The sequence below is a fragment of the Anarhichas minor genome, unplaced genomic scaffold (genome assembly GCF_050575085.1).
Source record: "Anarhichas minor isolate MPS153535 unplaced genomic scaffold, ASM5057508v1 ptg000018l, whole genome shotgun sequence".
NCBI classification, from domain to species: Eukaryota; Metazoa; Chordata; class Actinopteri; order Perciformes; family Anarhichadidae; genus Anarhichas; species Anarhichas minor.
This window is the reverse complement of record NW_027466464.1, coordinates 13,262,168-13,278,269: the sequence shown is the minus strand read 5'-3', so window position 1 is coordinate 13,278,269 and position 16,102 is coordinate 13,262,168. Positions and strand designations below refer to the sequence as shown.

At 45.2% G+C, this 16,102-nt stretch overlaps 1 protein-coding gene across 1 annotated transcript; it reads left to right on the top strand.

Annotated features, from left to right (window-relative positions):
* The first annotated feature begins 2,031 nt into the window (after window positions 1–2,031).
* LOC142953070 (uncharacterized) lies at window positions 2,032–16,036 on the top strand. The gene is made up of 12 exons (XM_076095140.1): window positions 2,032–2,160; window positions 2,447–2,522; window positions 2,638–2,765; window positions 3,664–4,047; window positions 5,704–7,333; window positions 7,600–7,863; window positions 8,267–8,695; window positions 8,829–9,233; window positions 9,409–9,813; window positions 13,880–14,308; window positions 14,484–14,909; window positions 15,631–16,036. The coding sequence occupies exons 4-12, from the start codon at window positions 3,711–3,713 to the stop codon at window positions 16,034–16,036; spliced, it is 4,731 nt and encodes a 1,576-aa protein (XP_075951255.1). The 5' UTR covers window positions 2,032–2,160; window positions 2,447–2,522; window positions 2,638–2,765; window positions 3,664–3,710.
* Window positions 16,037–16,102: the final 66 nt, after the last annotated feature.

The window sequence follows — 16,102 nt, the reverse complement described above, 5'->3', positions numbered from 1 at the left end:
AATACAAAAAAAGTGTTTTTTTGGGGTGGGGGGAGATTTAAAGCAGAGTATAGTGTATTTATGTTGTATTTTATCATCGTACTTGTGTATCTTATGCTGCTATATAAAGTTATACAGAAGGAATTATTAAACGAACAGAATGACAAAAACCAGATGCATCTACAAAGTGATGCAAAACAACTACAAAGTGATGCAAGACGACTTTAAAGGGATGCAAACAGAGATGCAAAAAGGTCTCAACGACATGCAAAAGGACCAAAACTTCGTGGCTCTTGTTCTTATGTAGTGAGGTGGGGTTCCTTTACATTTCTGTGCCCAGGGGCCCATTTTCTCATATTCTATCAATAACTGCAGTGTGCTGTCCTCCTCTCTCTCATCCTAAAGCACCACTGAGTTCATGACCTCGACATGTGCCTGAAAACAGGGGGAGTGTAAAGTAAATATCAGGTGCTGGAGGCTTCAGAGACTAAAGGACACACCGCTCCGCTAAATACAAGACCTGCGAGGAGCAGCAGGTGTTCTGCGAGGAGCAGCAGGTGTTCTGCGAGGAGCAGCAGGTGTTCTGCGCTGGCCTTTTCATTCACACTTCACTTCACGACTGTGAGAAAGTCTCACAGCTTCAGTTTTCACACTTGGCTCTGAGACGTTACACGTTTGAACCTTTGCGACAGCCGGGGGAGAAGTTTCCTCAACCAGACTTTGCTTGTTGGGATTCAAAACAGCAACTTTAGAGAATTATTGGTTTCTTTGGATGACTTATCTCCTTATGTGTATTGGCCAACCCGACAGCACACAGTGGACAGAAACTGAAGCTTTTCTCCTTTTATACACCTCCCTGCTGCTCCTGGACTAAAGTTTGTCTCTTAACTTCCCGACTTGTCCTGCATGTGTTCAGAAGTTGCCATATCATCCTCCTGAAAACCCCCCTGCGCTTGAGACTGCAGTGACCGAAGCGTCCTAACATTATCTGTCACTTCCTTTGATGTTTGTGCCCTGAGATACAACTCGGGAGGTTTAAGTCCCGCCTCCTGAACGCTTCCAGGTGTCACACATCCTCCTTTACTGTGAGAACAAAACAAGAGAGGAACATACAAGAGAGGAACATACAAGAACATACAGCAGCTACAATGCAACACAAACATCTTGCAACCATATTGCTTCTGCACCCTTAAAAACCATCTTTGTGAAACCAGAAATGGTTCTTCTATGGCATCAGATGTAGTGCAGTAGAAGTACAAGAAATACCTCTGTGTAGTGCAGTAGAAGTACAATAAATACCTCTGTGTAGTGCAGTAGAAGTACAATAAATACCTCTGTGTAGTGCAGTAGAAGTACAATAAATACCTCTGAGGTGTAGTGCAGTAGAGGTACAATGAATACCTGTGTAGTGCAGTAGAAGTACAATGAATACCTGTGTAGTGCAGTAGAAGTACAATGAATACCTCTGAGATGTAGTGCAGTAGAAATACAATAAATGCATTTGTGTCATTTATTACTTGAAGGTGGAGGAATGATGAAAGAGAAGAGCGATCACAAGCAGTTTTACTGCCTGTGCCAAAGCACACTGACTGTAATCCATCGGGCTTGTTGTCCTATTCTCTATTCAACTATTTCTTCCGTACGTTTTTTGGACCTCTTCTCCTTCTGCATTTTTTTAAGCTACAGAAACCGTTCAACTATTAAAATGTTCAGCTATTTAAAGAACCTTTTTTTTCTTTAGGTTCTTCAAAGAACCAGAAATGTTGCCTCAAATAACCATTTTTCTGAAGGTTCTTTGAGGCACCTTTGTGGGTTCTTTAAAGAACCGTTTAAGGAAACGGTTCTTTAAAGAACCCTGGTCTGAAAGGGTCTTTGTGAAACCAGAAATGGTTCTCCTATGGCATCAGATGTAATGCAGTAAAAAGTACAATAAATACATTTGTGTCATTTAGAGTCTGGAGTTCATCTCTCAGCTTGTTGTCTGCTGGTCAACAGCGACACCTTGTGGCCTCTTGTGGCCTCTTCTAGCATCGAGAGTGTCTGAGGAAGTGAAAGTAAAGACGGAGCAGGAAACGTTCAGACATGTGCATGAAGGCTGTTGGGTTTGGACCTGCGGACACAGAGAGAAACCCAGTCCACCTCCCCGGGGATGAGAGGCTCCCACTGGGCCACACAGGAGAGGTAACTGCTCATGGACTGTTGTTGTAGAGCGCGTTTCTAGTGAGGAAGAAGAGAAGAACCGTGTTTTTAAAGGGAGAGCAAGAGGAACAGACCACAGAGATCTACTCTGTTGTTACTACGTGGCATTGTCCAAAGACTCATCATGTTAGATAATAAACCTGTGGTGATGACAATGTTTAGAAATATGTCCGTTTCATTGTTTTAGTAGCTCATGTAAAGCTCTTTATTTCAGATTTAGGACTGTTTGAGTTCACTAACATCCCAGTACTTCCTCAAAGTGTCTCAGTATTCTTCTCTGTGCAGACAGGTGGTAACACCAAGGTGGTAATTACATCAGTGACGTGCGGTGAGGTTCGTGGCTGGTGAGGCAAATATATGAACCCGATAGAGTAGCTTAAATCACCATTCAATTGGCAGCTTGCACATTGACTACTGGTTGTTTTTCATATTTAATATCCGCATTCTTTACACACACAGGTGCTTCCACCGGGAGCGTGTGCGCCGCGAGCGTTTCAGAAGCGGAGCGCTCGCGATAATCTGTGTAACAACCACGGATGTATAAAAAGAACAACAAACGCATAAAAGGTTACTTTACCTGTCCGACGGTGAGTTGCTGTTGATTTTGTCATATTTCCCTGTTTTGTGTGCTTCTACCGCGGGTAAGTAGGCGGAAGTCTGCACATAGCATTTTATTTTGAAACATTACCGGATGCTCTCTCCCTTTTAGGTGTGTGACTTCCTGTCTGGTTCGATCTGCTTTGTGCAGCTTGACGCTGACGCACGCCCCCTTCTGTGCGGGGCCGTGCGTTAACGGAAGATGCACAATTTAAAATATAACTGACAAAAATACAACAAATAAAAGCTACTTACTATAATAAAAGTAACAATAAATACTGTAGCAGAGTAAAAGATGCAAAAGGTGATGAGTACAAAATGTGTGTTAAGTTTTCTTTTAAAGGTAGTAAGATGTGCACGTTCTCCAATCTCAAAGTAGGGAGAAAGCTTAGAAGCTAAATTATCAAGGCTGAAAGAGAATCGGTGAGAACAAATTACTTAAGATGAATGGGTCGAGAAATATTTATTAATTAAATATGCAGCATAATTTTACATTGCTACCAACTCCTCCTGCCCTGAATATATATTTATTACATATCAGTAAGGCACAGCTTTCTTTAAGCATGTTTCAGTTAAAGGCACAGCATTGAGAAAAGGAGCGGGGGAGCCAGGCCTTTTTCCTGTTCTGCAGACCATATAAATGCAGTGTGCAGATAGATCTGTAAATATGAGACATGGATGTTTGGTTCCCCATCCTCTTATCTTGGGAAGCACATTCTTCAGAAAGACATCTTGGAATTGATCAACTTTTAAATGTTGCATCAGCTGCATGATGTTTAGACAAGTTACTCTGAAAGATTTGAGAGGTTTTACATAATAGTTCATACATCACAGTCAGAATCATTGTTGTAATTCACTTTTTATGTAAGCTTTTATTTTGTTCTCCAGATCATTGAAGTTGGATCCGTGTGCAGAACACACAGAAGTAAGGACACATGGCTTGTTCAACACAGTCTGCCTCAGATTACGTCAAAAATGCCAGAATATCGCTCGTGGGAAAATTAAAGAATCTCTCAGTGATTCTGGAAAACTTGAATCAGAAAGGCGTATTGAGTGATGAGGAGGTTTGCGTAATTGAGGCAGAGCGAAATGACTACGATAAACACAGACAAATACTGGACTCGGTCAAAAGAAAGGGGGAAGCAGCCTGCTACGAGTTCCTCAGGATTCTTGACGTGACGAGAAAGTGGACCTTAGACAAGGACCTGCACTACTGGATCAGCATCTTTCCCTTCAACGAAGACTCAGAAACAGATACAAGCTACTTAAAAGGTACGTGAAAGCCCAGTTCTTACTGATAGTGTTTGTCACATCTTTATTATTTAGCTTTATGGGGCTGATTTGATGTAACTTTGGTATTTCTCAACCTATTCACCCATGTGTTTGTGACTAATGGGAACAACAGTGTTTTAAACTGGTTTAGTATTGAGGGAGAACGCTGCAGACGTCAGCTGCTGAACGGGCTGTAATGTGATCACACCGTCAATGTGCTTCAATGCTTCCTGTCTTATCTCCTTTAGCGTAGGATACACTGCACCATCTTTTACCAAAGGAAAGGACAGAATGAAAACAAACAATATGCCTTTCGTGCATTATTTTCATATAGTCATATACTATTCATGTAGACAGTGACAACTATTTGTTCCACTTTATTTTCATTTATTTATTTTAAACGTGTAACAAATGGGTAATGCTGCGTTCACACCAAACGCGTCGCGAATTCATCGCGCCGCCGGTCAAAACGCCAGGGACCAAGTGTTCATTCGCCTGAATCGCGCGAATCGCGCTGGACAATCCGGAGAGGGGGCGTGGCTTATCGCCCTGAAAGCCGTTCAACTGTCCGCCATTAACCATGAAAAAAATAACCTATTTCTGCTTAGTACGTGTTGTGGAAGTCACAGATATCCCGGGAAACTAAACGCCGTCATGTCTGGGTTCATAATATTGTCCAGAGGAGCTCCATGGATTTTATCGAGCTGTATTCACTGTGCAAGCCACACGTCGCCACAAGCCACATTGTGCAAGCCACATGTCGCTGTCGCTGTTTACTACAGCTGTACGAACACAAAATAAACTGATTTGGCTGTGATTTAACGGCAATAAACCGACAAAAAGGGACTCCGAAATAACTACGTAATGATGCCGATTTGTAGGCTACCTGTCTTCTCAATGGAGCAGGGATGGATCGGTGCTAGGCTATCCTAACATTGTAGCAGCTCCTTCAACACTCAGAATAACGTCATGTAGACGTAAATACAGCAGCGTCTATTCATTGTTTGTACCATATGGTTTACACACACACATTTATACACATAGTTTGGTCCGGTCTCTATTGATATGAGGTATCGTAGAGCTCTGGTTGAACACAGACGGCTACAGGATTTATTTCCTGATTCAACAACGGCAGGAAGTCAGTGATGACAGGAGGAGCATCTCAACGCTGATAGGCTATCGCGCCGGGGCGTAACGTGAATATTTCGCAGAAGTTGAAAAATTTCAACTCGCGTCCGCCGCGCCATCGCAAATTCGCGCCGTGCCAGTCTCATCGCGTCTGTGCATAGACTTTGTATGTAATCTACTCGCGCGAATAATTCGCGACGCGTTTGGTGTGAACGCAGCATAAGAAACAAAACAATAATAACAAATACAATGGACAGTAACTATGTCAATAAACATTTTCTGTGCAAATTTGAGATACTTAAACTTTATTTGAGTATTTCTATTTTCTAATACTTTATACTTCTACTCGGAGGTAAATATTGTGGTTTTTAATTCACTACACATATCTGGGTATCGTCAGGGTTCTCGTCAGGATACTGGACCAACTAAAAAATATTGTCCCCATTAGTCACTTGGACACAAAAACATGGGAAAATATGGTCCAGGTTGAAAAATATATATATTTACTCACTATTGTTTTTATTTTAGGCCCAAGGCCGTGCCACAGATATCAAGCAAAGTTGAAGTCAAAAGCACAAAAAATATCCAATCAGTTTTGGACAGCAAACAAAAATCTGTTTGAAGGAAACAATAAGCCCGATCTGTCGTACACGTCACTTGTGTTAGACAAACAAAACATTTCTTCTCCAGTTAAAGTCAAGAACTTCAAGAGCAAGAAAGGCAAGAAGAGTCGCCCTAAGAAGTTAAGGACATACATCCCCGAGAACAAAGCAGAAACTTCCCCCAGTGACCTGCTGAAGAAAGGTGGAAACATACTGTTGGTCGGTAAACCTGGGATTGGAAAGACAGCAGTCACTCACCAAATGTTGAAACTGTGGGCAGAAAGAGACAACGAGGAGATTGATTACATGTTTTACTTTGACATGAGAGAAAAATCCGACATCAAGAACTTGGAGGATCTTCTCTTCGGTGTGTTCAGTGAACCAGAAGAAGGCAAAGAAGAGGTTTTACTGAACATAAAGAACAACTCTGACAATGTCACGCTCATTTTTGATGGAATCACAGATCTGTCTGACCATCCATCAGTGGTGAAGAGGATTGTAGAGAAGGACCTACTGTCTGATGCCAAGGTCATTGTGACTTTGAGACCGGATGATGAAGAAGACTTCCCTTCTAAAGACTTTGTCAGAGTGGAAGTGAAAGGCTTTAATGAGCAGGCCATAAAAACATACTTATCTGCAATGCTCGGAGAGGAACAGAAGAAGGTTTTGAGCAACTTGGAGTTGTTCACTCTTTGCCATGTCCCAATGTATGCACTGATGGTGTCTGTCTGCTTTTCATCTGAGACACCAGAATACTCTCCACAGCCGTGCAGTATAGCTGACATCTACATCAATATTGTTCGCCAGTGCCTTCAGATCAACAGCCAAGCAACAAACAAAGATCTAAATTCTTTAATCAAAACCAAGAAGAATGAAATACTATCTTTGGCTGAGGTTGCTTTTCATGCAACTAAAGTAAAAACGGTGAACTTGACAGAACGTCCCTGTGAAGACAGCTGTGTCCTTTCCTTCCTGAATCCACTTGTTATCAAAGTCCACCCCACGGAGAGAATCACCACATATGCATTTCTCCATTACACCATGCAGGAGTTTTTTGCAGCGCTGTGGCTCTTGAAGAATCCAGATCAAATCAAGGATGTGCTTCAGCAAAGCCTCACTGAGGAGAAGAAACACATGAAACATCTGATCCCTTTCATGTGTAGATTGTTGAATGTGAAGAGCCCGAGTCTCATGAAGTTTCTGATTCCAGCTCAGGAGCTCAAGAATACATCGAACTGCTTCTTTGAGGAAATGATCGACACATTGTGTGAGACAGATGAGGCTGGCCCTGAGGACAGTGGGCGTGATGTGGACACACTGTTCCTATGCCAGTGCTTGTATGAGTCCCAGTGTCCTGAAGCATGCAGGTACCTCCTGGACAAGCTGGACTACCATCTGGATCTCAGTGGAGAGAGTCTGGACCCTCTCCCCTGCTGTGCTGTGGCCTATGTGGTCGCTCAGTCGACGGAGAGGAAAATATCGCTGAACCTTGAGGACGTCATGGTATCAGAACAAGGAATGAGACAACTATTTGGATGCCTTAAAAATGTCCAAAGGTATGAGTGAGCACATGTTTTAAGTGTCAAATGACTGTTAAGGTTACAACACATCTAATTAAGTACAATTGAACTGTTCTTCTTCATGTGTAACCACTTATTTTCATTAATTAAACCAAGACGTATTGAGGATGAGGAAATAGAACAGAAATCAATTCAATTTAGCTGTAGCATCTGTGCATAAACACTTTTATGATCCTTTACTGTTTCTCTACTCGGTTATTGTAATAATGAGGAAGTGGTCTCTGATTATTCTTCAAATGAAGGTGTGACCCTCTGCTGCTGCAGCTGTGGAGGGTTTTGCTTCTGAGTGAAGGGCAGATGGACCACATCAGCTTACTTGGCCTTGATGGAAATCAGTTGCACCTTCCAGTTGAAGGTCAAAGCGAGCTGTTTGAAAGAGCAGTGAGAGTCATGCAGAGGAGTCCTACGATGGTTAACGTCTGCCTCCACTGGGAGAGAGAAACTCCAGTCTGCCAGAGTCTGTGCACGTCTCTCTTAGAGGCTTTGCCACACATCAGCTCACTCAGGTATGTAGCTTCTGTTTGTACGTGATGCTGATTCCACACACTTTAAGTTTCATCCTTTTGTAAAACCGTTGATTGTTTGGTGGGAGGTCTCCACCTTAATGCAGATATGTGGATCAGCATTAAGATGGAGACTTAATACACAGCAGAGAAGTAAACTTTCATGTATTTCTAATATTCATTGCAGCATTAGAAATGCTCATTTTCACGCTTCCTCGTCGGCTCATATCCGTGTGACGTCCTCGTGGAAAGTATAACAGAGGCTTAAAGCAGTACAGCTTGTTTACATGTCATAGATCATATCTAACATCAGCACAGTGTTAACATTGTGTCTGTTTACAACTGTGAATGCTACAGAGTTTTACCGCACATGTACTGTGTGATACATCTGTTTGTTATCATGCAGCTTCAGGATGACACACACAGGTCCAGCATTACAGGACCAGGAGCAACGGACACTGGAGAGGAATAAGAAGCAGCTGTTACTGGATTTATGCCTGAAAGCAGCACTTCATGAAGGAGAAAGCTTTCTCAATGAAGTGAAGGCGCTCCTCTCCTTGTTTTCTGTCACCACTGACTTAAATAACACCCTTCTTGACTTTTATCAGCATGTCGAGACTAAAGGGTTTTCAGCTGTCATTCCAAAACTGAGGCCACTTTTCCAGTCAGCTCCTTCAGTCTGGTCCATAGACCTCTCAGAGAGAAAGACCTCCATCCTCCTGGAAGTGCTGAAACTCCAACCAGAGAAGAAACAAGTGGAGTTGAGAGGCTGCTCACATGAAGAGAGTGAAGTGAGGAGTTTCCTACAGTGTCTGCCTTTTATCTCACAGCTCAGGTAACTGGTTACCTTTTTAACCATTTCTGTTTTCACGAGCAACTAGAAGTTTTATGCTACAGTTTAGAGAAATGTTGAGTGTTGTTTGATACAAACTGTACATCACATGTTTTTTTAATCCTCGTTATTTCAGTTTTGTGCCTCAGTCATCAGAACCTTCAGAGGAAATCTGGTTCTTTGGGAATCTGTTCTGTGCAGCAGCAGAGAGAGAACAGACAGGAGAGAAGATGCTGGAGCTGTTATCATCAGTGTGCTCATACAGAACATTCCCCTTGAAAGAGAGATGGTGTGATTTCCTCCTGGACCTGTACTCTTATGATCCTGAAACAGGTCTGAGTCTCCTTCCATCATTACAGTCAGTTCTCCAGTCAGCTCCTTCAGTCTGGTCCATAGACCTCTCAGAGAGAAAGACCTCCATCCTCCTGGGAGTGCTGAAACTCCAACCAGAGAAGACACAAGTGGAGCTGAGAGGCTGCTCACATGAAGAGAGTGAAGTGAGGAGTTTCCTACAGTGTCTGCCTTTTATCTCACAGCTCAGGTAACTGGTTACCTCTTTCTTTATTTCTCTGGTCATTAGAAGACGTCTCGTTTTCAGTTTGTGTGCAGATTCAATTATAAAAGATTTCTTACTGGAGTTTATGGAGAAAAGTTTTAGTTCTATTTTATTGAAAAGCATTTATCGTGTTTTTTTATTTTTATCCTCGTTATTTCAGTTTTGTGCCTCAGTCATCAGAACCTTCAGAAGAAATCAAGTTCTTTGGGAATCTGTTCTGTGCAGCAGCAGAGAGAGAACAGACAGGAGAGAAGATGCTGGAGCTGTTATCATCAGTGTGCTCATACAAAACATTCCCCTTGAAAGAGAGATGGTGTGATTTCCTCCTGGACCTGTACTCTTATGATCCTGAAACAGGCCTGAGTCTCCTTCCATCATTACAGTCAGTTCTCCAGTCATCTCCTTCAGTCTGGTTCATAGACATCTCAGAGAGAAAGACCTCCATCCTCCTGGAAGTGCTGAAACTCCAACCACAGAAGAAACAAGTGAAGCTGATAGACTGGTCACATGAAGAGAGTGAAGCGAAGAGTTTCCTACAGTGTCTGCCTTTTATCTCACAGCTCAGGTAACTCTGACTAATACTGGATATTTAATTATAACATGTGGCTTCTTCTTCAGAGGTTTGTCAGAAAATCTGTTTCATAATCTGCAGTGTTTCTAAAATAGTTAATTGTCATTCACATAATGTAGATAAAGATGAATATAATTTCTCAGTTCAGTAATGTATCATCACAGTTATCACAGTCTTCTGCCTGTATGAGAATAATTCAATGAATGCTCTGAGACAACAACACAAAAATAAACCTTTGAAACATAAAATAATATTTTTTGACACATTAAATAACAAACATCTCTATTAATTATATTTCACAGTAATTTTAAACATCCATCCATCCGTTTTCCTCCGCTTATCCGGGGTCGGGTCGCGGTGGCAGCAGGCCAAGCAGGCTGACCCAGACTTCCCTCTACCCGGCAACCTCTATCCAGCTCATTCTGGGGGATCCCGAGGCGTTCCCAGGCGAGCTGAGAGATGTAATCCCTCCAGCGTGTTCTGGGTCTTCCCCGGGGTCTCTTCCCAGTTGGACGTGCCTGGACAACCTCCAGTGGGAGGCGTCCAGGAGGCATCCTAATTAGATGCCCGAACCACCTCAGCTGACTCCTTACGACGCGAAGGAGTGGCGGCTCGACTCCAAGCTCCCTCCTGATGACCGAGCTACTTACCCTATCTCTAAGGCTGAGCCCGGCCACCCGACGGAGGAAACTCATTTTGGCCGCTTGTAGCCGCGACCTTGTCCTTTCGGTCACGACCCAGAGTTCGTGACCATAGGTGAGGGTAGGAACATAGACCGACTGGTAAATTGAGAGCTTTGCCTTCCGGCTCAGCTCCCTCGTCACCAAGACGGTCCGGTGCAGCGCCTGCTTTACTGCTGCAGCCACACCGATCCGCCTGTCGATCTCCCGCTCCATCTTACCCTCACTCGTGAACAAGACCCCGAGATACTTGAACTCCTTCGCTTGAGGTAGGCACTCCGTCCCCACCTGGAGGGAGCAATCCACCGGTTTCCGGCAGAGCACCATGGCCTCAGATTTGGAGGTGCTAACTCTCATCCCCGCCGCTTCACACTCTGCTGCAAACCGCCCCAGTGAATGCTGGAGGTCACGATCCGAGGAGGCTAACAGGACCACATCATCTGCAAACAGCAGAGAGGCGATCCGAAAACCCCCGAACCTGACGTTCTCCGCCCCCAGGCTGCGCCTAGATATCCTGTCCATGAAAGTCACGAACAGGACCGGTGACAAAGGGCAGCCCTGGCTGAGGCCAACACCCACCGGGAACGTGTCTGACTTATTGCCGAGAATGCAGACACAGCTCCTACTGCAGTTGTACAGAGACCGGAACGCCCGTTCTAATGGGTCCGGCACCCCATACTCCTGCAGCACCCCCCACAAGAACCCCCGAGGGACCCGGCCGAAAGCCTTCTCCAAGTCCACAAAGCACATGTAGACTGGTTGGGCAAACTCCCAGAGCCCCTCCAGTAGTCTTGCGAGGGTAAAGAGCTGGTCCACTGTTCCACGGCCGGGACAGAATCCGCATTGCTCCTCTTGAATCTGAGGTTCGCCAAACGGTCAGAGCCTCCTTTCCAGCACCCTGGCATAAGCCTTCCCCGGGAGGCTGAGTAGTGTGATACCCCGGTAATTCGAACACACTCTTCGGTCCCCCTTTTTGAAGATGGGAACCACCACCCCGGTCTGCCAGTCCATGGGCACTGATCCCGACCCCCATGCGACATTGAAGAGGCGTGTCAGCCAGGACAGCCCAACTATGTCCAGCGCTTTCAGCATCTCAGGGCGGATCTCATCCACCCCCGGCGCCTTGCCACCAAGGAGCTTATTAACCTCAGCGGCTTCTGCCAGGGATATGGGTGAGCCTCCCCCTAGGTCCTCAGGCACTGTCTCCTCTGCAGAGGACATGTTGGTCGGGTTTAGGAGTTCCTCAAAGTGCTCTTTCCACCGCCCGACGATGTCCCCCGTCCGGGTTAGCCGTTTACCCCCCCCCCCCCTGCTGAGAACAGCCTGTGGTAAGCCCTGCTTTCCCTTCCTGAGCCGTCGGATGGTTTGCCAGAACCTCCTTGAGGCCAACCGAAAGTCCTTCTCCATGGCCTCCCCGAACTCCTCCCATGCCCGAGTTTTAGCATTCGCGACCACCGCAGCTGCAGCCCTTCTGGCCTGCTGGTACCTGTCAGCTGCTTCAGGAGACCCCTGGGCCAACCAGGCCTTGAAGCTCTCCTTCTTCAGCTTGACGGCTTCCCTCACCTCCGGTGTCCACCACCGGGTTCTCGGGTTGCCACCACGACAGCCACCGATGACCTTCCGGCCACAGTTCCTAACGGCTGCGTCCACAATAGAGGCTTTGAACATGGTCCATTCGGATTCCATGTCCCCAACCTCCCTCGGGATATGTGAGAGGTTCTTCCGGAGGTGGGAGTTGAAGACCTCCCGGACAGGGTCCTCCGCCAGACGTTCCCAGTTCACCCTCACTACACGTTTGGGCTTGCCGGGTCTTTCCAACCGGTTCCCCTGCCATCTGATCCAACTCACCACCAGGTGGTGATCAGTTGACAGCTCTGCTCCTCTCTTCACCAGAGTGTCCAAGACATACGGCCGCAAATCAAATGATACGATTACAGAGTCGATCATTGATCTCCGGCCTAAGGTGTTCTGGTACCAGGTACACTTATGAGCCACCTTATGTTCGAACATGGTGTTCGTTATGGCCAAACCGTGGCAAGCACAGAAGTCCAATAACGAGACACCATTCAGGTTCAGATCGGGCAAGCCGTTCCTCCCAATCACCCCCCGCCAGGTTTCTCTGTCATTGCCCACGTGAGCGTTGAAGTCCCCCAGGAGAACTATGGAGTCGGTAGGCGGCGCCCTTTCCAGGACCCCTCCCACCGACTCCAAGAAGGCCAGATACTCCGAACTGCTGTTTGGTGCATAAGCACAAACCACAGTCAGAGCCTTGCTCCCCGCAACCCGTAGGCGCATGGAGGCGACCCTCTCGTTCTCTGGGGAGAACTCCAACACAGCGGTGCTCAGCCGGGGGCTCGTGAGTATCCCCACTCCCGCCCGGCGCCTCTCACCCTGGGCAACTCCGGAAAAGGACAAAGTCCAACCCCTCTCCAGGAGCTTGGTTCCAGAGCCAGCGCTGTGTGTGGAGGAGAGCCCAACTATATCTAGCTGGTATCGCTCCACCTCCTGCACCAGCTCTGGCTCTTTCCCTGCTAGCGAGGTGACGTTCCACGTCCCTAGAGCTAGTCTATGCTGCCGGCGATCGGCTCACCCAGGCCTCCCGCCTGACCCGCTGCCCGGTCTGCATTGCAGCCGACCCCATGCTTGTCCCTGCGGGTGGTGGGTCCACAGGGTGGCTGCTCCATGCTGTTTCTTCGGGCTGAGCCCGACCGGGCCCCATGGGCGAAGGCCCGGCCACCAGACGCTCGCCGACGAGCTCCCCTCTTGGGTCTGGCTCCGGGAGGGTGCCCCGGTTTCCCTGGTCTGGGCGAGGTGGCTGAAGTCCGTGGGCTGCTTACCATTAGGGTCGTTTTGAACCGCTCTTAGTCTGGGCTCTCCCCTGAGACCTGTTTGCCTTGGGAGACCCTACCAGGGGCTAATGCCCCGGACAACATAGCTCCCTGGATCACTGAGCCACTCAAACTCCTCCACCACGTTACGGTGGCGATTCGCGGAGAAGGAAATTTTAAACATGAATGAATTAAAAAACATGTCAGTCCTCTGAATCATCAACATGTTGTTGTGTTGTATAACTTCTGTCTCGCTGCTGTTGTTCCACTATTTATATTTATATATTGTGAATTTATTTTACACTCAAATCTCATAGATGAAATCAAATGATATAAAGTGAACTAAAGCAGCAGGAAGCAAACCTGCAGTAAGTCCAGAGACAGGATGAGTGTTTGTGTTGTGAGTCAGTCAAAGTCCAGACATGATGTTCAGTCAAAATGTCATTAGATTGTAAACAGTACACACATGTACAAGATGGAGTCCATCAGTAGTGACTTGTTGTATTCATGCAGATGAAACCAAATCACTAAATGTTTCCTTTATTATTTCAGTATTGATCATCACTGGTCAAATCGTTCGAAAGAAATCAAGTTCTTTGGGAATCTGTTCTGTGCAGCAGCAGAGAGAGAACAGACAGGAGAGAAGATGCTGGAGCTGTTATCATCAGTGTGCTCATACAAAACATTCCCTTTTGATGATGATGATCACAGATATCAGAGTGGTTTCCTGCTGGATCTGTACTCCCACCTGAAGGACTGTGAGACTGAAACAGGTCTGAGTATCCTTCCATCATTACACTCAGTTCTCCAGTCAGCTCCTTCAGTCTGGTCCATAGACCTCTCAGAGAGAAAGACCTCCATCCTCCTAGAAGTGCTGAAACTCCAACCAGAGAAGAAACAAGTGAAGCTGATAGACTGGTCACATGAAGAGAGTGAAGTGAGGAGTTTCCTACAGTGTCTGCCTTTTATCTCACAGCTCAGGTAACTGGTTACCTCCTTCTTTATTTCTCTGGTCACTAGAAGCCGTCTCGTCTATTTTCAGTTTGTGTTCAGATTCAATTATAAAAGATTTTTTCTGCAGTTCATGGAGAAATGTTTTAGTTCTATTTTATTGAAAAGCATTTATCAAGTTTTTTAAAAATCCTCGTTATTTCAGTTTTGTGCCTCAGTCATCAGAACCTTCAGAAGAAATCTGGTTCTTTGGGAATCTGTTCTGTGCAGCAGCAGAGAGAGAACAGACAGGAGAGAAGATGCTGGAGCTGTTATCATCAGTGTGCTCATACAAAACATTCCCTTTATATTATGATCACACATATCAGAGTGGTTTCCTGCTGGATCTGTACTCCCACCTGAAGGACTGTGAGACTGAAACAGGTCTGAGTCTCCTTCCATCATTACAGTCAGTTCTCCAGTCATCTCCTTCAGTCTGGTCCATAGACCTCTCAGAGAGAAAGACCTCCATCCTCCTGGAAGTGCTGAAACTCCAACCAGAGAAGAAACAAGTGGAGCTGAGAGGCTGCTCACATGAAGAGAGTGAAGTGAGGAGTTTCCTACAGTGTCTGCCTTTTATCTCACAGCTCAGGTAACTCTGACTAATACTGGATATTTAATTATAACATGTGGCTTCTTCTTCAGAGGTTTGTCAGAACATCTGTTTCATAATCTGCAGTGTTTCTAAAATAGTTAATCATCATTCACAAACACACATAATGTAGATAAAGATGAATATAATGTCTCAGTTCAGTAATAATGTATCATCACAGTTATCACAGTCTTCTGCCTGTATGAGAATAATTACATGAAGTGAATAATATTAATGGAACAATGTGGCTCTGAGACAACAACACAAATAAACCTTTGAAACTGAAAAAAGTGTTTTTTGACACATTAAATAACAAACATCTCTTTAATTATATTTCACAGTAATTTTAAACATGAATGAATTAAACAGAAGTCAGTCCTCTGAATCATCAACATGTTGTTGTGTTGTATAACTTCTGTCTCGCTGCTGTTGTTCCACTATTTATATTTATATGTTGTGAATTTATTTTACTCTCAAATCTCAAACATGAAATCAAATGATATAAAGTGAACTAAAGCAGCAGGAAGCAAACCTGCAGTAAGTCCAGAGACAGGATGAGTGTTTGTGTTGTGAGTCAGTCAAAGTCCAGACATGATGTTCAGTCAAAATGTCATTAGATTGTAAACAGTACACACATGTACAAGATGGAGTCCATCAGTAGTGACTTGTTGTATTCATGCAGATGAAATCAAATCACTAAATGTTTCCTTTATTATTTCAGTATTCATCTCCGGTCAGATCGTTCTAAAGGAATCAAGTTCTTTGGGAATATGTTCTGTGCAGCAGCAGAGAGAGAACAGACAGGAGAGAAGATGCTGGAGCTGTTATCATCAGTGTGCTCATATGAAACATTCCCTTTTCAAGAGAGATGGTGTGATTTCCTCCTGGACCTGTACTCTTATGATCCTGAAACAGGTCTGAGTCTCCTTCCATCATTACAGTCAGTTCTCCAGTCAGCTCCTTCAGTCTGGTCCATAGACCTCTCAGAGAGAAAGACCTCCATCCTCCTGGAAGTGCTGAAACTCCAACCAGAGAAGAAACAAGTGGAGCTGAGAGGCTGCTCACATGAAGAGAGTGAAGTGAGGAGTTTCCTACAGTGTCTGCCTTTTATCTCACAGCTCAGGTAACTGGTTACCTTTCTAACCATTTCTGTTTTCACGAGCAACTAGAAGTTTTATGCTGCAGTTTAGAGA